General features: G+C 40.5%; 1 protein-coding gene across 1 annotated transcript in view; it reads right to left on the reverse strand.

Moving 5' to 3' along the window:
- LOC127629694 (extracellular matrix organizing protein FRAS1-like) overlaps positions 1–25,833 on the reverse strand; it is a 221,840-nt gene that overhangs the window by 135,765 nt on the left and 60,242 nt on the right. Inside the window, exons 3-9 of the mRNA XM_052106916.1 lie at positions 20,653–20,760; positions 19,445–19,537; positions 17,070–17,229; positions 7,861–7,994; positions 5,964–6,047; positions 2,675–2,776; positions 1,484–1,675 (exon numbers count right to left, since the gene is read on the reverse strand). Of these exons, the coding sequence (XP_051962876.1) occupies positions 1,484–1,675; positions 2,675–2,776; positions 5,964–6,047; positions 7,861–7,994; positions 17,070–17,229; positions 19,445–19,537; positions 20,653–20,760 (873 nt within the window). The remainder of the gene's footprint in view (positions 1–1,483; positions 1,676–2,674; positions 2,777–5,963; positions 6,048–7,860; positions 7,995–17,069; positions 17,230–19,444; positions 19,538–20,652; positions 20,761–25,833) is intronic.

Genomic DNA, 25,833 nt, shown 5'->3' on the forward strand with positions numbered 1-25,833 from the left:
GTGTAATACTCGTGAAAAATATTGTAACATTTTTGCAAAACGATAATACATACCTTATTACACGTTTTGCTGCAGTTTCCGTTTGAAATGCAGTCATAATCAGATGAGATTTTTAAGGTAAAAGTTAGATTTTAATGAGTACAACACACTTCCCTTACCTAATACTTTTACCTAAACCTAACCAATAATGTCTTAAAAGCAAAGGAGAGGTACTGTAAACAAAACATAAACCTAACAACTAATGTGCTAAAAGCAAATTCTGAAGCAACCACGTCATTTCGTGTCACTTCTATGACACTTTAGGCTTACATGCCATCTTACCTGCTTGGCTGGGCTCAAACCTTGGTCTTCCGAGTCCAAAATCCAACACTCTATAACTCTACAAGCTAGTTGGAATAAGTGTGTAAATATAGGTAAATATTAAGTGTTAAAATTAGTGTTTATAAAATCAAAATTAGCATAGTACTCAATGGCACCGTTGTTTTAGCACCTCTAGTGTTTATTACACCAGGAAACTGTGGCGAAACGTAGAACGTTGCACGTAAAACTCAGTCTGCAAAAATGTAGAAATATTATAGTTCAGTGGTTCCCAACACTGTTCCTGCAGGCCCCTCAACACTACACATTTTGGATATCTCCCTAATCAAACACACCCTATTCAACACATCAGCTCGACTCCAAGAACTGAATAGAGTGTGTCAGAAAAGGCAGATGCAAAATGTGCAGTGCTAGGGGGCCTCCAGTAACAAGGTGGGAACCACTGGTATAGTTCATTCTATGAGACTAGGATGGTAATACTCCTATGCAATTCTATCATAAACCCAACCATGACTCTACGGCCCAAATAAATGGTAAATGGTCTGCACTTATATAGTGCTTAGAGGTTACCAAAGTGCTTTACACTGTGTCTCATTCACCCATTCACACCAATGGCGGCAGAGCTGCCATGCAAGGCGCTAGCCAGCCATTGGGAGCAACTTGGGGTTCAGTGTCTTGCCCAAGGACACTTTGGCATGTGGAGTCGTGAGGGCCGGGAATCAAACCGTCAACCCTGCAATTGGCAGCCAACCCGCTCTGAGCCATAGCCGCCCCAAAAAGTGTGAAAACATTTTGTGAAAAGTTCACAAAAGTACAGACTCAATTAAGTCAATTGAGTTCCCTCCCTAAAAGAATAACCTTTAGAGTGACTGTCCTGGATTTGGGCCAATAGTTCAATCAATAAGTAATAAATCTCCAAAGAGCTCAACCTTTCGGTGCTCCTCGTGATTAATAGAGAAGATGAAATATATTGATTGAATATACTTATAATGCATAACCAAAAAAATTATTTAAAAAAATTAACTTAGCATTTCAAACTTTGCTGGTACATTTTGCCCTAATAATTGTCAACATTTTAAATGGTGGTATATAGGTGATCCCCCCATCTGAGCTTATTAATAATGTCTTTTAATGAATAATGACTTGCTGATGGGTCTACACATACCCGTGGGCACTCCGATCTGGCACACTCGACCCGTTGGCACAGCACCTGACCCATTTTACACATGCAGAACTCACAACCTGTGCCATTCCACAAATCGTCATGGTAACGGATGATGCCCTCATAAAGGCAGCTGCCCTTAGATATGACACAGTCTTCACAGCACTGGCTGGGTCGCTTGACCTTTGTCTGACCCTAAGGAGAACACAAGTTTACACACATAAGGTAACATTACACCTATTTTACCACAATAATTTTATATTGACCTTCAATTTGTTAAAGCAAAGGATTAATGTGTGTACATTAATGCACTTACATTGGAAATCTAAGGGCCAATTTACAGCACAGAGTCAAAATGATTCACTGTTGTAATCAACAGTATGTAACTGATGTTGATGATTTACACTGCATTTAACCTAGAAGACAATTTCTTTCCTGTGGCATATTAACTATTGAAACAAGAAGCTTGGGCGGGGCATATTGAAGGACTTGTCTTTGTTTTTAATAGCCTATAGGCTTTAGTTTTTTCACAGCCATAAACCATAATTTGCTACTTGCAAGTCTGTTGCCGGTGGCATTAGGGATAGGGCATTATCACTCTAGAGAGGATTTGATTGGACAAAAATCTGTGTGGTGCAGCATTACCATTTTTAGTCCATTTTGACAGAAAAGGGAAGACTGTTTAATTTTACTTTTAGCACATAGATCTGCTAACAGTTCTTTTGATCAACATTAAAGAGTACGCTAGCATTAAGATGACTTCAAATCTAACAAACATTGACTAAAAGCCAGAAAACTCTTTTGATTTTGATTTCATGTGGTCTTCAAGGATCAAAAGGATTCACCCCTATTAAGGTAATGCATATAAATGAAATGTCTGTTTGTTCTTGCTGAGTATTGTTCTGAATCACAGTTTTATAAGATCATGAAATTTGTATTAAAGCAAAAGACTGAGATGGACTCTAAAAGCCCCAGAGCATCACAGAGATGCGTAATACATGCTCAAACAATCTTGGATGACAAAAAAGTCTCTTTCAGGCATAAAAAGCATAAGATTAAAGTTAAATTGTATTCTATTGTAAAAGACACTAGACTGTTAGCCAACAGCTGTTCCCCCTTGATATTCTCAGTAACCACGCTGGAAAAGTAACTGTCCCTGACATGAAGTGTTGGGTGTAATATATTTCAACTGACCATGTCACAGTGGAGGGGAGGGCACTTCTCCGTGTGACAGCGAGAGTGACCACGATCACACACACAGGTGGAACAGCTGCCCCTTTGCCACTGCTCACCGTGCTAAGAACACACACAAACACACCCATACACACAATAAATGACTTTATAAGAACCCGTATAGACTACTGAGGTCTCTATTTAAAATTCAGGTGGCATCCACTTCAAAAGAAAATAAAAAAATATCTCAGACAACCCCAAAGCTGCTTTTCAGCAGAATAAAACATTACAGTACATAATTAATGACATGATAGAATAGACAAATTCAGCCATTATACTAAACAAGAAAAAGAATGAAAGGAGATGAGGAGGCTGAATGATGTATGTTATCCTCTTTAACCTTTAACTTAATCCATGGTGATCAAAAGAGCCAAAATCGTTGAGTGGGACGTGATCACTGAGACTGCATGGCTATGGGAATATCAGCACTAAATGACATGTGCTGAGAGATTTGTGTACAAATATGTGTGCTGTTACGTGCCCCTGATGCTGCCAATCAAATGTGGGCAGAGCCTCTAACCAGCTATACCTGGAGTCCTGCTTACTTAAGATGTGCTGGCTTCACTTCATGGCTGCTGCTGCCCAGGAAACCCCCTACTGTGTTTGGTGTTTGTTTGTTGTTTTTGATTTCTTTCTTTTATCTTAAAAGGATGGTGAGTTTGCCTTTTTTATTAGTGAAAACAGATAATAATAGACAGAGTAGGCAAACAAGCTGACCCGGAAGATTTATTTCTGTGTTTGCTTTTTTCATCGGGAGATACTAAGCTTTCTTGACTCTTTAGTTCATTGATAGGTAAATTTAGTCAGCTCTGTTAAGCATGGTTTTAATTTACTGATGAGTTTTTCTTTATTTTCATTGAAAAATAAACATCCAACTTTTTTTACCATGGCAATTGCACCCTTTTTGTTTTATACTTTGATGGCTTCTTATGTTGGTCTCAAACATGTCGTAACAGTACATGATTCTAAAGAGAGGTATTAGAGAAGTGTGTGTATGGAAGTTGCAAAAATGTAAGGGTACAACCACTGATATATATATATATATATATATATATATATATATATATATAACTGGATCGCTGACACAAAGGTAAACTGCAAGCAGGAGGTGAAGCCACCGGAAGTGTTTGAGCAGCCATCTTGGTGTGCCCAAACTACCATAGATGAATCACAGCTGATAACGCTGCGGGTTCACCGTCTCCAACCTGCTGATACAACAGTTGCATTTCGCCCTCTGGTGAAAATCATGACTAATGTTTAATTTGGACACCGGAAGTGTTTGAGCAGCCATCTTGGTGTGCCCAAACTGCCATAGAGCCTCAATGAATCACAGCTGATAACACTGCGGGTTCACCGTCTCCAGCCTCCTGATACAACAGTTGCATTTCGCTCTCTAGTGAAAATCATGATTAACGTTTAATTTGCTTGTTATGGATTATATTCATTATGAGGGAGAAGATATTCAGGGATCATGATGTCAGAGCATTCACCTACCCCATTGTGCTGCATAACGATCTGCTTATTTTAAAGGGTTAGTTCACCCAAAAATGTTTAATTCTCTAATCATTTACTTACCCTCATTCTATCCCAGGTGTGTATGACTTTCTTTCTTCAGCAGAACACATTTGAAGAAAAATAGAAAACATATCTTGGTCCTCAAAATGCTAGTGGATGGTGATATGACCTTTGAAGCTCCAAAAATCACAGACAGTCATCCATACGATGTTAAATTAATGTCTTCTAAAGCGAAATGTTCGCTTTTGGTGTGAAAAAATAATACTAAACATATTTATGTACTTTTTACCTATAAATCATCACTTGCAGTCAGCAGCAGTATGCGTGTGTGACAGCCTAATCACGTTGGCACGGTCACACAAGAACTAACGCACATGTAACACACCCGTAGGAGCTGCGCTGTTTATAACTGAGTAGGAGGTACAGAAGCGTTGTTGGTTTTGGTTTAGATCTGTATTTATATTTGTTTGCTTACTAACAATGGTGCATTTCTGTGCTCATCCTGGATGTCTCAACCAAGAGAAAAACTTGAGATTATGTCCGAACATGCTAGCGCGAATACGTCACACAAGACACTGTGTGAATTCCACCCTCTCGTGAATGTGTATACTGCTGCTAACCAGAAGCAACGATTTAGTTAAAATATTAAATATTGATAATTTTTGCACCAAAAGCAATCGGTTCACTTTAGAAGACATTAATTTAACCGCTGACTGTCTGTTCTTTTTGGAGATTCAAATGTTGTATCACTATCCACATGCATTTTAGAGACCTACTATTTAAACCTTGTGTATCAGTTTAATTCATCTTTGCTTTTCTTGTATCTCTCCCTCTCTGCGAACCCACAGCATGTGTGTGATAGAGAGAGTGAGAGAGAGAACGCCCGCTCTCAGGCAAATGACTGTGAGAAAAATACACTTTTATTGAAAATATTTACCGTACGTGAAACAAGTAACTGTTTACAAACTGAAAAAAAAACTTCGATGTTCGCAATAAATATCTCTGAAAATATCTGTTTTTATTTTGCCTCAGTTTCAATGAAATTGTTTACTTTCAGCTGATCTGTTTGCCACTGTTAGAGGTATACTGTTAGAGGTATGATATACCACTGTTAGAGGTATATCAGTTGGTACAATGTAACTTTTATTTAATCAACATCAAAATTTTAAGTTAAAATTTACATGAACATATAAGAGAAAGTGTATGTTTAGGTTTTGTAACTGGTCACCATTTCTTTTAAGATGTTCATCATTTTTATTCACCTTATTGTCTTCACTACCTCATTTTAAATGGATGTAACTAATAATATTTAAAAAATAGAAATACTCATGTAGGCTCTAAATTAGTTTGGTCATGATAACTGCATGCTAAATAATTATGAAAGAATTCGCTAAATGCTGTTTAAAGTAGTTATAGACAGAGTAAGGTGTTCACAATATAATTTAATACCAAGTGCATACCTAAAACCACATATACAGGTTTAAAATACAGTATATTGTATGTGTAAATGATGTAGGGACAAATAAGGGATGGATATGAGCTAAAGAGGGAAGCCACAACATGAATGATAAACTCTAACACACACTTATTTTTATCCACTCTCTCTCTTTCTTTCCACTACTTTCTATTCCTCAAAAGGTCTTACATAATTCAGACACACATTATCCCATCTGCATATCTCTGTCTTCATATTTCTGTGTATATTTCACCTTTTATAATCTCCTTTTCAGCTTACCTTGTATTCATTCCCGGCTTCCATGCATGGATTCAGCTCACATTGGGGACAGCACTGTCCAGGTTGGACCACCAGGTTCTCATTCTGCATATCACACAGAATGAACATAATCATGCTGTTTATTTCATGCCAAGTACTATTCTCATAAAATTCGTAATGACATTTCAACAAATAAAGACTTAAATGAATATTTCACCCAAAACATAATTTATTAACTATTTTCTTTCTTGGAACACAAAAGGATACGTTTGGCAGAATGCTTGCCTCAGTCACCATTCACTTTCATTGGATCTTTTGTTTTCATGCAAAGAAAGTGAATGATGACTGAGGCAAACCTTTTGCCTAACATCTCCTTTTGTGATTCGAGTTTGGAATGACATTAGAGTAAGTAAAAAATGACAGAATTTTCATTTTTGAGTGAACTCTCCCTTAAACCAATTAGTACAGGCTTCATCAAACTTACATCACTAGTTTTAGAGTTAAATATGATGTGGAAGATAACTGGTGGTTATAATTACACATCTAAAATAAAAATGCAGCAATGTGGTTGTGTTACAGAGTTCCCTATTGATTCAGTTCACTTGACATTGCAATGAATGCTATGAGGAAAATCCCTTTTCCACGCCTAGTTGAAGCCCTTGTATCATAACGGAAATCTTATGATTGGCAATTATGTTTGAGCCCCGCCTCTATAGGTGTTCATTTGCCCTATATAAGCGGGTGCTCAAACATAATTTCTGGAGAATTTTCTTGCAGCCCCATCCACCATCTAATTTGTATGAGGAGCAGTTAGTGCATTTATTATGCCCCTTGCAAACAATGCACATGTGGATTTTTGACAGTTTAGACTCGCCAGTTTAGACTGTCAGATCAGCAATTCGTTTGTTAAGGCGGATGCACAAAAGGCACGTCCGTCTCCAAACAAAGGCTCTCTAACTGGATCTTTGATGCGATCACCCTCGCTTATGAGTCACAGGGCATTAGATGCACTATTGGCACTATTCAACTAGAGGCATGGCTTCCTAATGTGCATGGACACAGATGTGGTGTCCATCGATTCAAGAGTCCTCTCTGTCTAGAAAGCTACTAAACCTTCAACCTGTGGGTGAGCCCGAGCCATGTACTACGGGCGGGCTACCTGTTGTAAATTTAATACAGCCACCTGTGTAGGTCTCTATCCAATTTATTCCCACTAGAAGTCACAAGCACTTCCAATAGAATAAAACCTCCCTCCCCACCTCTGGTTATGAAGGAGTTAATTATTCTGTGTGTATTATATGACTCATATAGATCCTTATATTAAGATTAACTTTCATCTGCTTTTCACCATGTGGGGCAATTCATTTACAAACACACTTGGAGACGTATAAGTCACCGCCAAAAGGGCCGTGACCTCATATGTGACCTCACACCTCAAGCGTTTCTTCCCTGGTACGTTTTAGGGTATGATGCTATGTAGTGCGCCGTGATGGGACTCATAGCGTTCATTGCAATGTCAAGTGAACTGAATCAATAGGGAACGTCTCCAGTTACTCATGTAACATCAGTTCCCTGAGATGAAGGGAATGAGACATTCCAAACTTGGTCTAACTACTACTTCAGAGTTTCGAGGAACGAGTGATGCGTTCTTGTCCTTCAGCCAGAAAATTCTGAAGAAATGATGTTTGAGCGCCCGCTTGTTTTGCCCCTATAGAGGCGGGGCTCAAACATAATTGCCACTCATAAGATTGCCGTTATGATACAAAGGCTTCAACTAGGTCGTGGAAAAGGGATTTTTCCCATAGCATTCATTGCAATGTATAATTTCCTTCAGGGAAACAAGGTTACATGAGTAACCGGAGACGCTATCGTGTAAAGAGCACACTGAGCACAACAACAGTTCAGGGATGTTACTGACCGCTTTGCATGTAACAGGCTGACACTCTGCAACCAGGCATTCAGTCTGACCATTTCTGCATCGACACTTTGTGCAGGGGCTGGGTGTCCAATCAACCCCATCTCCATACTCATGGCCTTCCCAGGAGCAAGAGGCTATGAAGGAATATCACATTAATGAGAGAGAGAGAGAGAGAGAGAGAGAGAGAGAGAGAGAGAGAGAGAGGAGGAGTTGACCAATCAGTGATGTGCTTACAAACACCCATATGCACAAACACAGAAACCATTGGCTATTGCTGGACCGATCAGAGGCTCTGCTTCGCCAGTTGAACAGCCTGGGCCTCCATATCATCTGGGTGAAGAGCACACTTTCTCCCAGCCAACAAATCTCCTTTTGGGGGGTTCAACTCGACTCCATGTGCATGTGTACGCACCTCACAAGCTACCGCATCCAGACCATTCAACACTGTCTGTTTCAGTTCAAACTGGGGAAAGAATTTCCACTGAATTCTTTTCAGAATATGCTGGGTTTTATGGCGGCAGCATCCGCCGTCATACCTTTAGGGCTTTTACACATGAGATCTCTCCAGTGGCTCAAACTCATGCACCAAGTCATACGCCTGGCATTGGGGGTGCATGCGTGTCACCGTGACTCTCCGCTGCCTGGCTGATCTAGCACCATGGACAGCTCCACACCTTTATCAGCAGTGTGATGCAGGGTCAGGTAGGAAAGTGGTGACCACGGATGCATTCAACACGGGTTGGGGCACGTTGTGCAATGGACACCAGGCTTTCAGCAGTTGGACTTGATGTTTATATACCAAGTTAAAATCTACTCCATGTTCTATTGAAAGAAGTTGAAGCTCCATCCCCCGGACTCTGAATTAGAAGGGAGTAATACACTGATGCATCATGACCTTTTCCAAAAGCAGTAATCACCAGAGTCTCTGCTGCTTTAGAGGGGTGTATGCTACTCCCAAAATTTGTTGTAATTACCTAAAGAATTGAGAAATGGGAATCACAAAATGTTGAACCATATTTTTTAAGGATCTCAACACTCCACTCTCATATAGGTCACCGAGCGTATTAACCTCACTCACAATCTACTCTGTCCAGCAGAAAGGGGACTTATTATTACATAATTTTGGGTTCAGCCATATGCTCGAAGCAACATTTAAATAAATGTCTGAATTAAACACTCTGCACACGGGGAGTAACTTAACTTCTCCGGTTAGTTTGATAGAAAGGCGAAATAGGGGCAAGAATTTCCTGTTCAATACAAAACCAGGGAGGGGCTCTCTCAGATGGAAGCGTCCAATGAGCCAAATGTCTAATATGCATAATAATGCAATGCCCACCTTTGAAAAAGATGGACATCTATAGGGAGAGACTGTAGAAGGTAGTTGAATTTTGGAATACAATTAATTTGAAAAACATTAAACTTCCAATCATAGATAAATGTAATGAAGCCCACCTGCCAACATTGCTCGAAAAACGTTTTATTAATGAGTCAAAATGAACACACAAGTGATCACACAAATTTGCTGAGAATGAAATACCCAAATACTTAATGCCCTGTTTGGGCCACTGGAAGGCACCTGGCTGAAAAGACATTACCGGGCAGTATCTGTCAGAGACAAAGCTTCAGATTTAGACCAATTAACTCTGTATCCTGATAACTTAGAAAAGGAATTCATAATTTTGTGAAGGCAAGGCACAGATCTAGTAGGGTCAGAGATGAATAATGAAATATAATCTGCGTAAAACAAAAGCTGATGCGCCACACCTCCGCCACATTTTAACATCTAGCTGGATCAGGGAAATTAGAGAATTACTCCTACACTCACTTGGATCTTTGTCCTTTTTAAGAATAAGACTGATCCGGGCTTGTGTCATGGTTGGCGGAAGCTTTCCATTCTTTAATGATTCCATATAACCTTCTAGCAAAAGTGGAGCCAGTTCTGCAGCATAAGCTCTAAAAAATTCAGCGGCAAAGCGATCTGGCCCCGAAGACTTACCTGTAGGCAAGGCCTTAATAACCGCCCCAAGCTCCTCCAAGGTTATCTCGGAATCAAGAGAATATTTTTGCTCAGTCATCAGTTTAGGAAGTTTTAATGGTTCCACAAAGTTTCTAATATCCTCATCAGTAGACGAAGATGTGGAAATGCAGAGATCAAGATATAATTCTTTAAAAGCATTATTAATATCAATGGCCGAGGTAAATATTTCACAACCAGCAGATTTCACTGAAAACACAGAAAAACACACTTTCCATATTATATATCTAGCTAGAAGTTTCCCTGCTTTGTCCCCTGACTCAAAGTATGACTGTCTTGCCATAAATGGCCAAAACGCCTCCTTCCGTAAAACTAGTATTATATATGTATTTCAATCGGGTCAATTAACCAAGGCCTTTCTGTTTTGTTGAGCAAAGAAATTCAGATACATCTTGGATGAGTAAATTATCACCAAATTAAAATTTTTGGGTGAACTATTCCTTTAAATGCCTCCCAAGCCACACCCACAGAGGATACTGAGGACCAGTTTCTCCATGTGTGGCAACACCTCTAAACACAACAGGACATGATCTGAGTGTGGCAGGGCAGAGGGTGGGGCCAGGTCGTGATTCTACACACCCGGTCCCTTATCAGGCTAATCAAGCCTCCGGGAGGGATAAAGGTCGACTGCGGAGGATTGTGCGGGAGAGAGAGATCGTTTACGGACATGTGTGTGTTTGTGTCTTTTTAAGTTTATCATTAAAACTATTATTTATATTGTCAAGCCGGTTCTCGCCTCCTCCTTTCCATTGAACTACGTGACACTGAGACTAAAATATTTCCAATTGAGCAATCAAAAACAGATGAAATGAGGGACTTGGATACAAAAATCTATTCTAGAGTAAATCTCACAGAATGATGAAAAAAATGTATAGTCCCTACCTGATGGCTTCAAACGTCTCCAAATATCTGTAAGACCAGGATGTTTTTACACATCCTGTGAAGCATCATTGTTGTTCTAGGGTGCTTGCACACTTTTGCTTCACTATGATCAAGGACTGAGTCCATCAAATGATTAAAGTCTTCTCCCAATATTATATCAAGAGGGGTGCCAGCGGCTTGTAGATGCTTGTAGAATGTAGATGTTTACTTATCAGTGTAATGACTCCCCTGCTCTTACTCGACCCAGCACTATAAAAAAATGCCCAACCCATATATTTACTAAATTTTCAGCTTCCTGCAGAGAAAGGTGCATTTCTTGAAGAAACACTATATCATATTTCTTATGTTTAAGAAGAAAAATAGCTTTCCTTCTTTTTATGGGGTGCCCCAATCCATTCACATTCTATATGGAGAGAGAAAAAATTCGAGTCTGTGTCAAAAGCAAGATTCTAAAGACCACATTTCAACATTAGTGCAACCATCAAAACCCGAACATCCACTAGAATAAAACAAACATAAAAAAGAAAAACTTGCTTATTAGCCCCACGTACGACAGCGCCAACTGGCATCCATCCCTCCAAACTCAAACAGTCCGTGCACGCCTACGAGAGCCCCCGTGATAAACTTGCCATCAGATTGCTCAAGTATGGTGTTTCTTTACAAATTTTGTGAGACAGAATTACACAGCAAAATATAATTTATAAAACAAACTCCAGCTAACAGGTGGAATAAACACAAAGAGCATGTAGATTCATCCATAAAACTGTCCTGAAGTTGTGTTAGTCTACAAAATAAAGTCCAGCCACTAGGCGGAACCAGTGCAAAAAAAGCATACAGATTCTTCAAACATTCAAGCAAACTGTAACAATTGTGTGGAAGGAGGGGAAGGCAGACAGGAGGTGTGGATCCAAAAGCGGTCTTTATTTGAAATAACACAAACACTGGGGAAAATAAAAGGTCCACGATGGGAAAAGGAAACTAAAATTCTGGATAACATACAGGAGGAGTGCGGACAGCGACCATACACGAAGGGTAGGGAAATCCTCGAACGGGCTGAGAGCTGGGAACAAGAGCAGCAGGGAGAGAGGTTAACACAGAACATGTAACGTCAACGATCGACAGCGGAAGGGGAAAACAGCGGGGTTTAAACGGACAGACACGGTGATAACAAAATGACGAACAGGTGCGGACAATAACATGCAGACAGGGCCGGAAACGACGGGAAGAAGGGAAGTGTAGTTTTCACAGAGACCGTGAAACACGGGCGGACAACAAGGAAGACATGACAGGGAGCGTGAACGGTAAAACAGAAAACACGGGCGGATAACCAGGGAGCGTGACATGGAAAGTGACTAGTGACGGGTGAAACAGAAAACACGGGGCGGACAACACGAAACACGGTGCAGACGACGCGAAACATGGTGCAGATGACGCGAAACACAGTGCAGGTGACACGAAACATGGTGCGGGTGATACGAAACCGTGACTTAATCCCCCCTCAAAAAGACCGGATTCCAGACGGTCCTAAAACAAACAACAAAAACCATAACAATGACTGAAGAACCCAGGAGAGAGGGGGTAGACTAGGGAGAAAGTCGGAGACTTGGGTGACGGCACCGTGGAAGGCGTAGGTGGTGAAGGCACGGAAGGCGGAGCTGAGGGAGCCACTGGAGGCGGAGCCGAGGGAGGTTCAGGAGGTGGAGCCGAGGGAGGTTCAGGAGGCGGAGCCGGGAGAGGCTCGGGAGACTCCGGAGGCGGAGCCGTGGAAGGCGGCAGCGCCGTAGGAGGCTTTAGGGGCGGAGGCCTGGAGGGCTCTGGAGGTGAAGCCAAGGGAGGCTCGGGAGGCTCTGGAGGCGGCGCTCTAGAAGGTTCTGGAGTCTCTGGGAGCAGAGCCGTAGGAGGCTCGGGGAGAAGAGCCCTAGGAGGCTCGGGAGGCTCGGGAGGCGGAGCCATAGGAGGCTCTGGAGGCGGAGCCGTAGGAGGCTCTGGAGTCTCTGGGAGCAGAGCCGTAGGAGGCTCGGGAGGCGGAGCCGTAGGAGGCTCTGGAGGCAGAGCCGTAGGGGGCTCGGGGAGAAGAGCCGTAGGATGTTCGAGAGGCAGAGCCCTAGAAAGCTCTGGAGTCTCTGGGTGCAGAGCCGTAGGAGGCTCGGGAGGCGGAGCCGTAGGAGGCTCTGGAGGCGGAGCCTTGGAAGGCTCGAAAAGCTTGAGAGGCGGAGCCCTGGAAGGCTCGAGAGGCTTGAGGGGCGGAGCCCTAGAAGACTCGAGTGACTTGAGGAGCGGAGCTCTGGGAGGCTCGAGATGCTTGAGGGGTGGAGCCCTGGGAGGCTCGAGATGCTTGAGAGGCGAAGCCCTGGAAGGCTCGAGATGCTTGAGAGGCGGAGCCATGGAAGGTTCGAGGGGCTTGAGGGGCGGAGCCCTGGGAGGTTCGAGAGGCCTGAGAGGCGGAGCCCTAGGAGGCTCGGGAGGCTCAGAAGGCGGAGCTCTGGAAAGCTCGGGAGGCGGAGCTCTGGAAAGCTCGGGAGGCGTTGGCGCTTGGACGGTCATGGCTACAGATGCTGGCTCAGGGACGGTCGAGGCTACAGGCGCTGGCTCAGGGACGGTCGAGGCTACAGGCGCTGGCTCATGGACATCTGAGGCTACAGGCACTGGCTCATGGACATCTGAGGCTACAGGCACTGGCTCACTGACGTCTGAGGCTACAGGCATGGGCTGGTTGACAGTGGTATGCACGAGCTTGGGTTCGCTGGACGCTGGGGGCCAAGCCACGGGCCTTCTGGGGACGGAGCTGCGGTAGACAGAGGCTGGAGAGCAGAGACCCTTCCTTTTCTCCTCTTCCTCCGGGCGGATGAGGCTGACAACGCTGGAACACTGTTCGTGGTTGGCGTGGCCTCAGGCTCGCTGGCCGTGGCTGGAGTGGGCACAGGCTTGCTGACCGTGGCTGGCGTGGGCTCAGGCTCGCTCACCGTGACAGGTGTGGGCACTGGCTCACAGACCGGGGCAGGCGTGGGCTCTGGCTCGCAGACCGGGGCAGGCGTGGGCTCTGGCTCGCAGACCGGGGCAGGTGTGGGCTCTGGGGCAGGCGTGACAGGGAGCCCAGAGGTGAGAGCCGGGATCGAGAGAGGAGGTTCCCCGGCAGCGAATTCCTCCACGACGAGACTTACGTATTCCTGCCAGGTGTAGTCTCCAATCTCCGGCAAATCATCACCCCAGTGTGTAGGTACACCAATCCTGTAGACGGTCTTCAGGAGGTTGTCATCCCAACCGGTGTAGCCGGCCATGCAGGAGAAAAAGTGGGAGAACTCCCGGATGTTTAGCTCCATATGCGTCAGTCCCACGAAGAAAGCCGCTGAATCCATTGTGTCGATCGTTCTGTAACGATTGTGTGGAAGGAGGGGAAGGCAGACGGGAGGTGTGGATCCAAAAGCGGTCTTTATTTGAAATAGCACAAACACTGGGGAAAATAAAAGGTCCACGATGGGAAAAGGACACTAAAATGCTGGATAACATACAGGAGGAGTGCGGACAGCGACCATACACGAAGGGTAGGGAAATCCTCGAACGGGCTGAGAGCTGGGAACAAGAGCAGCAGGGAGAGAGGTTAACACAGAACATGTAACGTCAACGATCGACAGCGGAAGGGGAAAACAGCGGGGTTTAAACGGACAGACACGGTGATAACAAAATGACGAACAGGTGCGGACAATAACATGCAGACAGGGCCGGAAACGACGGGAAGAAGGGAAGTGTAGTTTTCACAGAGACAGTGAAACACGAGCGGACAACAAGGAAGACATGACAGCGTGCGTGAACGGTAAAACAGAAAACACGGGCGGACAACCAGGGAGCGTGACATGGAAAGTGTCTAGTGACGGGTGAAACAGAAAACACGGGGCGGACAACACGAAACACGGTGCAGACGACGCGAAACATGGTGCAGATGACGCGAAACACAGTGCAGGTGACACGAAACATGGTGCGGGTGACACGAAACCGTGACACAAACGTTCAGTGAGCCGGTCCACTTGGCTGCAATATGAGTGCAAACAAATAACTTAATCACTCCACTGAATCTGCAAGAAATGCTCCACAAAACAAACTCCAACCAATAGGTGGACTAAACACAAAGAGTGTGTAGATTAATCCATAAAACTGCCCTGAAGGTGTGTCACTCTACAAAATAAACTCCAACCGGTAGGCGGACTAAACACAAAGAGTGTGTAGATTCATCCATAAAACTGTCCTGAAGTTGTGTCAGTCTACAAAATAAACTCCAGCCGCTAGACGGAACCAGCACAAAAAATGTGTGCAGATTCGTCAAACAGTCAAGCGAATGTTACAACGTGACATGTACACTCAGCTACAACGTGAGTATAACAAGATGACTTGCTCCATTGACTTTATGAAGGACATCGTTTTATGTGGGTATGTGAATGTTTTATGGCCATCCTTAGCATCTATTCTCAGTTTGGCAGGGAATATCAGTGCAAATGTGACCTTCTGTTGATGTAAAAGTTTCTTGCATTCCTTGAATCAATCAAGTTTCTCTCTTGTCGAGTTCGCAATGACTGGGAACAAGAAAATGCTGTGGCTCTTCCAAGAAAGCCTTCCTTTACTCCTTGCCTCGCATAACACAAGATCTTTATCGGATGATCTCAGAAATGTGTCCAGAACTGATCGGGGCCTGTCTCCCTCCGCGGATCACCGAGCAGGAACTCTGTGAGCTTGCTCGATTTCCAGCTTATGGCCTGCTATGTCTAGCAGATTCAGAAAGAGCCAATCCAGGAATTTCACCATATCCTGTCCCTCTACTCCCTCCAGGAGTAGACACTATTCCACTGGCTACGGTTTTCCATGTCCTCCAATTTGTCTCAGATATGCTCCACCCCATGCTAGCGGATTAGCAGATAATTCCCTCTCTGATGTCTCCAGGTAATCTATCTGTTTCTCGACATCCCCCACTCTTGTAACCACATCAGTGAACTTCACCTCCATGGCGATCGATTGACATATCACAGCAAGATCCTCCAAGTCAGCAATGACTTTCGTCAGCATTGTCGACATGTTCAGCATCTCCTGCCACATTCCCCACACCTCCCCAAAAATGTGGACTCGCAGGCCAACGGCCTGCTCGGGGGGGGCCAGCTTGAGCACGTAAGTGTTTTTAATGTCTCCAGAGCCTGAGGACTTTGAATGCTTTGGCATATTGTCCTCCTAGAACAGTTATGGAACAGAGTGTATCGAATCTCACTGGTTAATGTCATAAAAAGCATTAAAAATAGCAAAGGTTGCAGAGCTCGCCGTTCACACATTTTGACCAATTAATTTCCAAGACTTTCAGATGATTTATAAATTATATACTGGCTAATAATTTTATAGAGATTGCACTAACAAAGAGCAATTTCCAGCCAATGAAACATTTTAGAGTAAAGCATAACTAGAAAAATATATATGTACTCTGTAGGTTACAATAAGGTAGGTTGCATTGGTAAGCATTAGTTAATGCATTGGGTATCATGAACTACCAATAAACTATACATTTTTACAGCATTATTAATTTTTGTTAATTTTAGTTCATAAAAATTTAAATGTTCATTGTTAATGTTAGTTCATAGTGCATTAACTAATGTTAACATGTACAACTTTTGATTTAAAAAATGTATTACTAGATGTTATAATTAACATTAATCAAGATTAATAAATGCTTTAAAAGTATTATTCATTGTTAGTTCATGTTAACTAATGTTGTTAAATAATGTTATCAAATGAACCTTATTGTAAACTGTACTGTACTGTTACTGTATATTCAATATACTGTAGAAATTACTTTTTGAGATGCAACTAATTTGCATGTCTTTTCCAGGTCTAGAAAACCCCATTTTAAATTCCCTGATATTTCCATGTTTCCATGATAAAGGGAACCATGTAAAATAAATATTATTATAAATATTTTATTTTATGATTCAATAAAAAGGAAAAAATTATATATACTTATGTATACTTATATATATATATAGAATAGAATAGAATAGAATAGAATATATATATATATATATTATGTTATGACAATTTTATTATCAACATATAATTCCTAAGACTGCAGAATGTGCTCCAATAAAAGAACAGTAATGTGTTTAATAAAATACCACAAAAGTTTCAATATGTGCAACAACTGACTGATGAAAAGAGACAGAAGGAGAGGAAAGCAATTACTCAAGCAGGATTCCATCACAGTAATAATAAATAACATAGTATCCAATGAAGTTATCCACTCAGACGAGTCAGATTACTATACCTCCATTCTGAGCACATATAGGGCAGCATTCTCCATCTGGTATGAAGGGACTTTGGTCTCTCTCACAACTGAGAGGAGGACAAGCACGTGGCCCACAGGCCACCTTCCCGTGAGAACATGTACACACCGAACATTTGGAATTATTCCATTGACTGTCATGCTGAGAGAGAGAGAAAGCGAGAGAGAGAGAGAGAGACAATCAGACAGTAAGAGCGGTTGACCAAGACATGGTTGGAGAGCGATGTTGATATTCCCACTAATAATAACAACAACAACAACCTATCTATTATGGTTTGCTGCTCTGTTTTGATGGTTTAATATATTTTTTCAGTAGGGGCAAACAGGGCCATACCACTTCAGAACACATCAGTACAGGAAGTGATTAAGCATCTGATGCCTGATTATTTGAATCTAGCCTGTTATATTTAAACTTGTGCAGATGTACTGTACCACATGTCATATGTGGTTCAAAGCCACTATACCAGGCTTCCCCAATTTGTTTTCACCAAGGGCCAACAAAGTCAAGGGCCATGGCCGTCGATGTAATTACACATTTTTTGAGGTGCTGCTATTATTATTGTTATTACTTTTGTTGTTGTTATTATTAAAAGAGTCACACATAAATATTCATCTTTTTTTATTAGTTCTTAGTAGCCTGTTTTTTTTTTATTCAAACAATTATGAACATTTTGTTTGTATACAGATACACAAAACTACACAACTTTGCCTGCTGAAAAAAAAAAAAAAAAACACTTTATTGAACAATCTGGAACTCCATGTCCTCCATGCGAGTCAACTCTTCCTGCTCATCTCCAAACGGGATCTCCTGCACTTTCACTAATTGCAGATTCAATTCTTAGACCTATTAGCATTAATATTGTTATTGTTCTTAAGGATAATATAATAAATTATTGCAATCATTTCAATAAAGAAAAGATTGTGAGCCAATGTTTTCTTATAAATAATTTTTTATATTAGCATCATATTTTTTCTGTAAAATGTCATTCTTAAAGTGCACTATTATTCCACATTCACATTGTCTTGTGTTATATTATCCAGGCATTAATCCAGACATTATAAAAAGAGTAGTTGTCTTCTGGAGTCTAACTGGAATATACCGTATTTATACAAATATAAATACAACGTATATTTATGCAACAGCGCTCTTTACTCATCTCACTTGCATAAAAACACAGATAATCCTTAGAATGCATTAACACCATAATGAAACAGTTATCCCAAATTAGCTTTAACAGCGTTTAATATAGTAATGTCTAACAGCTGAAGGTGTGGGATTGAGAGACTGATATAAATGTTTGTAGAACAGCAACAGCGCCACCTACTGTACAGGGGTGAAATTTAATTAAATTAATTAATTTATTTATTTATTTATTATGCACTCTGTATGTATAGACCTTTCGTTGGAAGTTTGTCTCACATAATCATCACACATTTGGTGTGAATAGGCCTTTAGCATGGGCCATACATTTGTCTCTCTGGCCCGCGGGCCGCCTATTGAGGAACCCTGCCCTATACTAACACAGCTTTTGTCCCAAAGTAAATGCTGTTTGACTTGGAAGCTACACTGCTAGTGTCACAGTCCCCTGTTGTCTGCCCCGTGTTTCTCTTGTCACCTTTCATAAACTACAATTCCCACAATTCCCGGGTCCTCATCACTGCCAGCTCGAGGAAGTGGACCACATTCACGATTTCCTTGAGCTGGCAGTGATGAGGGCCCGGGAATTGTGGGAACTGTAGTTTATGAAAGGTGACAAGAGAAACACGGGGCAGACAACAGGGGATCGTGACAGCTAGAATTTTAAAGATACACTATGTAACTTTTGGTTTCTTTGTTTTTACAACATGTGATTCCCCGGAGGGTTGCCGTTTTGAATAATCCATGGTAAAATGTTCTCATTCGTTGTGACAACAAACTTTCAGGTTCACACTACTCCCACACACCACTACAGTAGCCGGAGCTTAATTTCTCTGCTTACGGATATGACGTGAACAAGGACAGGCGAAAGGCAATTCATTATTTTACATTTATCAAAGTGTATTTGGTAAAGACAAGGTTTGGAAGATGGATTTTTGTTGCACTCTCTCATTAATAACATTTTGTTATTTTTTAACAGAAAAAAAAGTTACATAGTTTATCTTTAAACAGAGCACCAATTGGCTCTTTAGCAGGGGTAATTGGGAACAAATAAGGAAGCTCTCTCTGTCAGGCAAGAGTGGGACACAAACAAGAACACTATTGTGCAGAAACAACCAATGAGTCGGGTACTTGACAAGAAGTGGGAAAATCTACCAAGGTACAGGATGAGGCCTTTAGCGTCTTTCTTTGCAGTTGTGTCATCAGGAGCATTACTTACCCCATAAACCACTCCCGCATGGTGGCAGATGCCAGGCAACTGTGCAAAACATTCTGGACAGCACTTGTTGGGTGGGATTCTCAAACGTTCACCCTGAGAAAACATCCAGAAAAATGTCTTAACAGGTGCATTATCATATGAATGAGGCAACATTTTGAAAATATGATGAAATGGCAAAAGTTAGGATATGAAGCATTTGAAAGTCCTGATCACTTAAAGTTTTATCAGGGGCAATTAGCTCTAATAAAGAATCAAAAGTATTGTTTTTTGCTATGCACACTTAAAAAGGATGTTTGAGATGACAGAAAAAGATAACTCCAAAGACATCTTGACATCTAATATAGATTATTTTACAGTGCTTCCCTATAAACTATAATTCCAATGTTTTTTCTTAATAGAACCATTGGAAACCATCAAGAAACCTAATGGATAAAACATTTGTAACAGGGTTCTTTGGAGAACACAGTTCCAGGGGGTTGCATTAATGCTTAATTAGGCACAGTTGCCAAATCTGTTGACTGTTAACTTGGGCAATACAAAGTCAGAATGAGAGAATAAAGAGGGTAAAATGTAATGAGGAAGCAAGGCAAAAAGACATGCCTTACAATCTTACTCCAAGAATTTTATGTTATTGACATATTTGATTTCAGCACTTTATCAATGATTATATTTTACTGGAGAGTGAATAATGACTAAAAATGTGTTCTTTTCATCATACACACAGTAATTGAATCACTTCAGAAGACTTGGAAATTAGTGCATGAGTCTTATCGATTACTTTTACTGTGGGATAATTCTGTTTTTTTTTTTTGTGTGTTTTTTTTTAGCTTTACAGACTGAAGTTACAATTTACTTTAATTATATGGCAAAGAAATCCTGTGAAAACATTTCTCCTTTTGTGTTCCACAGAATAAAGAGTTTGGAATGACAGAAGGGTGTGTAAATAATGACAGAATTTTATTTTTTGTGTGAACTTTTCCCTTAGGTGACTTTTAGTCATGTGTTGAAAAAGCTTATTTGTAACTTTCTTGGAATTGCGAAGAGTTTACCAGGAAAAGTAAAGACTTCCATTATTTACGCATTCATCACACTCACCCATCCATGAAACCATCCATTCATACCTTTAAGCTATCAACCCACTCATCCATCCAGACACTGTCATTACTCTGATTTAGTGGTCCAGGTATGAGCAAAGACTTCAGCCTTACCCTCTGAAAGTCACATTGGGGATTTCGGCAGCGAGTGGGTTTGCAAATGACAATATCGCTGTAGCAGGTACAGTCTTGACAGGTGTCTGGTTTCCATGATGTATTGTTCTGTAATAGGAAGAAAGGTACAAAGACATAAATTCAAGCACTCCAAACTCCTTCATCTTTTAATTTATGCAGCATGTGTTTGAAATGACACTGCACTAAAAAAACAGAACCTTGAGAGTGTCACATTGTGTATTGTATATTGAATATCAATACAAAAACAAGTTAGAGAGCTTAATGTCAAGGAGTTCTCTATCCAAGCTCTCCTCTAGATTCCATGGACAGATCTGACCAGAAATAAGTTCCTCAAATCCCGCTCCTTTCCCACCAAACAATGTCAAGCATCATTTTTTTGAAACAGCTCCAGTACATATTGACATTTCATATATAAGCTTATTTTATACTGTATCCTTATATTGTACATAATATAAGATGATGCATTATATATGTATAAACACCCTTATTCTGAACAGCACTGCACTACACAGCAAAAAAAAAAAAAGTCTTAATATGTATGTCTGTCTTATTTTCCAGTAAAATATATAAATATCCTTAAAAAAAAACAAACCAAAAAAAACAATAAAGCAATAAAACATGAGATTTTTTAAACAAATGTCGAGGTTCATGCTTAAACCAAGAACAAAAACATTCCAATACCAATGGGATATGAAAAATAAACTTAAAAACATAAAGCAAAATAAACCTTTTATATATAAATAAATACTTTTTTTCATGTTATAAGCATATATCTAAAAAAAAAAAATATATATTTATCTAAAAACAAGACTAAGCACTGTATGCCATTTTACTTCTCAAGTGAATGTATCTTGTTTAAAGGATATTTATATTTTTATGGAATACAAGACATAATTACTGATTAAGAAAAAATTGGTCCTAATTGAAGGCTTTAAAAAAAATGTACAACTGACTTGTATGCATGTTGGATAAGTTACTTAAAAATAGTAATCCACTATAAATTACTAATTATTTATCTAAAATTGTAATAAGATTACTTACCTAATTACTAATTACTTAATTGAAAAGGTAGTGAAATTACTAATTTCATTAGTTGCCTCCGCTTCTGAGACAGTCAGTCTGCACATCTTATCACATGGCTTGTGCATGATAACGTGGAGGCTCACATCACAGGAGGCTCATGCTACTCTCTGCGATCCATGCACAATTTACCACATGCCCCATTGAGAGCGAGAAACTCTAATCGCGACCACAAGGAGGTTACCCATGTGACTCTACCCTCCCTTGCAACTGGGCCAATTTGTTTGCTTAGGAGACCTGGCTGGATTCTCTCAGCACACCCTGGATTCAAACTCGTGACTCCAGGGGTGGTAGTCAGCGTCAGTATTCGCTGAGCTACCCAGGCCCCCTCTTGTTCATTGTTACACACAATTCAAACAATCAGCACCTCACATTTCTCCTTCACAATGACTAGTACAGGCCATATGTATTCTACATAAATAATATATTAGAAATAAGCATAACACTTTAAAGTATTTAAAAGTAATTAAATTGATTGAAAGACAGTAACTGTAATCTGATTACAAGAATTTAAAATGTAATGCATTACACAACCGTTTTTGACTAAAAAGTAATTAGATAGCAGTTACTAATTACGTTGTAATTGGATTACACCCAACACTGCTTATATGTGACCCCAGACATCCCTATACTCTATAATAAATTACATGTTAGAGCATCAGCAGATAAGACTGAAAGAGGTAGCCTTGCTATTTTGCGATGTATTAACTGTCTTGCCTAAGGGACCCACTTCTTTAAAAGGGTATCGGATTACCAGATAGGTAAACAGAGGAGTCTACTTTAGGGGAATGTAGCCTTTAATGCAACTAATTCAACCTGAGCCAATCAGAAGAACCATCCAGGAGTTTGGACTAGTCCTCAAACAGGCTGTTTGAAAAGACAAGCATTCTGAAAAGGCTTCAATAAAGGTAAGGGTGAATAAAACACTGTAAACTGTGCAACAAGGACTTTGTGTTTCAGGGGGAGATAAAATGGGAGATTCCATGTTGTGCGGCCCACTTCAGCCTGTCAGCGGGGGATTGTGCTGTAGTGCTCACTCTTAAATCTCCCCTCTACCAAAAGGGCACCTTTTAATTTGCGAACGAAGCGGGTAGCCCCCGTTCTTTGCACATCAGTGCCGAGCAATGATCTATGTACAACTCTTTAAATTTTACATAAGGATTCAGATATATATACAAAACATTTTTTATTTCGTCTTACTGATCATAAATTCTGAGCAGTTGTGCTGAATTATAAATCACACAGCAGTGACAGCTATCCTGAGGAGCCATCTTATCAAACTGACATTTTGAGTAAGTGTTGATGGGTGGCACATTTAAGTACAGCACCAAGCCTCTGAAGTGACACTTGGTATAGATGTCTTAATGGGGAACGGCTCAGTTGTGGCTTTGAATGGCTTACTTGGATAGATATGAGGAATATCTCAGCAAACTGTCCATGTGTATCCAGATTCCAGAGGCCCAGAATGCTGGATATAATCTCATTTGTTAGAAATCTACAACATCTGCTGAAACTGTGAGTGACAATACAACATTGCATCTTTTAGGACTAATATAGTGGTATATGGAGGAAATGCCTTTCAAAACATTAAAGTGTTTATCAGCAGCCATAATATCAATTGACTCCGGAAATCAGTTTGTTTTTTTGGTTGATTTTACATCAGTATGCAGAATTTAAAGAAAATACTATTTCTTTGTTGACTCATAATTTGATACCCTCTATTGTCAATTGCATACAAAACTATAGTTGTTTTCAGAGATTTCATAAATGGTAATCAAATAAGACCAATCTAAACAAAACATATTTTAATTAGCCTGAAATAAGCCTACAAAACAATCTCAATTAGTTGGAACTAAGAATATTTCCATTTTAGTTGACTACCACCAAATCTTGTGCTTCTTGTTCATTCAGATATTGTTCCTGTTCAATAGTGGGTTACATGAGTAAGCAAAACTATTAGTTATTGAATATTTAAAAGCTGGTTTAAGTTATGACAAAGAGAGGATTGTATTGCATTTCTCCAGCAGATTTTGTAGCATTTTGGAGCGAATAACACATTGAAGCTAATGGCATGACAACAAATTAAGCCACTACAGCAGTGTGCTCCAAGCACGGCAGAAGTCATAAAAATAAAATAATACAATAATACCCTGTCTAATGTCTCTCTAATGAAACAATATTACTGAATATTAGCTATATATGAGGAAAAGGCTCTCACATTTAAGATCTTTAATTTCAAGATGTGTTATCACAAAGCATTTTCACAAGGAGCAATGAACAACTGTAAATGATTACTTTTACATGGACACCAGAAAGTGACTTCTTGCAAGAAAGCAGTGTTCTGATTTATAGGCACTGTATAAGTGGCATATTTTTACTCCCATATTAATGCGGCTCGGTCAGTAAGCAGCTTTCTCCACAGCATTGTAATTTCCCTGCGATGTTTGTGTAAATAATTAACATGGCATCTGAGAAAGACTTTGCTATTTTATCCAACGTTGCTATGCTTTATTTACAGATATTCCAGAGTTGATACTGTTTTTGATTCCTTAACTATGCATCATGACCAGCAGTGGAACTGCACTGCAATATTGGGGTTTCCCTCTAACGTAAAACTTTGGGATTCCCCCAGTTTACCAGTGCATATACCTGAATGTGAGGGAGATTCGATATTATACATTGGTGTGTAGAAATGTGTAGTTTATAGTGCATGTGCTTTTCCCGGTGTACTTCGATAAATGTTGAATTCTTTCCGCTGTGTTGACTTGTTGTTGGGCTCCAACCTGTGAAATTTGTTATCTGGTCTGTTCAAGCACATGCATCTTCAAACATCCATTCGAACAACGCTTATGTGTTTACATGACCACAGAGACCGGGAACGCTTTCTCTTAATCCCTTAAATGGCATAAGGAAATCGGTGTTCTTGTTTACATGACCTTTCTGAACAATGCTTTCTGTAAAAAAACCTAGAATAAACCATTTCCTTAAGTGCATGTAAATGCGGTAATTGAATCTGATCACAAAAATCTTTGCATCTTAAATTAACAAATTACAAATGCAGTTTGATGCATGCAATCAGCCCTTGCTAACCATATTTTGAGTTCTTTGTACTGATTTTACTGATTGTGACCGCTTTGAAACCTAATTTGCTAAACACTGTGGTCGTGGTTTTTCTAAAAGGTGTCTCTACAGGCACATAAGAATGGAGGCCTTCCCCCCAAAAAAGATGGAGTGTGTATCCGTGTCATAAAGCTGCTTGGTTGATGTATTGGGTTGTCTGAAACACAAGGTATGTTTGAAAAAGCCCCTGGCACTGCTTAGAATAAGGTATGAGAAAAGTGGACAAATAAGGACACTTAGCAAAGCTAAGGATAGGTCTGGATCTGGTCCAGTTGACATGTTACGCTAACAGGGGCATACTTTGGGTAAGGTGTACTTGCACTATCTCCAGGGAACATTAAGAGTTTATGTGAGAGTACATATTTGATAAATCAGTTGAGGAAGTAATGTGACATCTCTGGTGGGCCTCAAAGGTAAAGTTCAGTTACACACCATTAACCACAGACAAACGGTCTATTGTGTTTAGTGGATGTTTCAAGACCGTCTATAACAAAGAAAACAATTTATCTTTTGTTGCTGCATCATTTGAAAGTATCACGTGACTGCCTTCTGCTCAATAAGGTATGGCAGCAGTGGGTATTTACATGGAGATAAAAGAACTATCTGGGAGAAAACATCAAATTAAAACTGAAAAACCTCAAGGCCAGAGTCGATTGCAAGTTGTATTCATGTATTATGTTTTCCCTATTCAGGTTCTATAAGCGAAAGGCCAATTGCCAAACAAGCAGATGGAAATTGAGTCCAATTTGTTCTGGCTTTGATTTAGGCTCTGAGAAATCAGCAAGAACCGAACCATTGCACACAGTAATTCTATTAAGAATTGTGCTAAATAACGTCCCTAGCCAATTTAGTTCACTAAAGCATTGGCTGACCACCACAGATACAACCAAAGCAACTTAACGTACAGCATAAAAGATCTTACCTGACGATTAACTGTATAACAAATTTTTAGTAAGCATA

The sequence above is a fragment of the Xyrauchen texanus genome, chromosome 3 (genome assembly GCF_025860055.1).
Source record: "Xyrauchen texanus isolate HMW12.3.18 chromosome 3, RBS_HiC_50CHRs, whole genome shotgun sequence".
NCBI lineage: Eukaryota > Metazoa > Chordata > Actinopteri > Cypriniformes > Catostomidae > Xyrauchen > Xyrauchen texanus.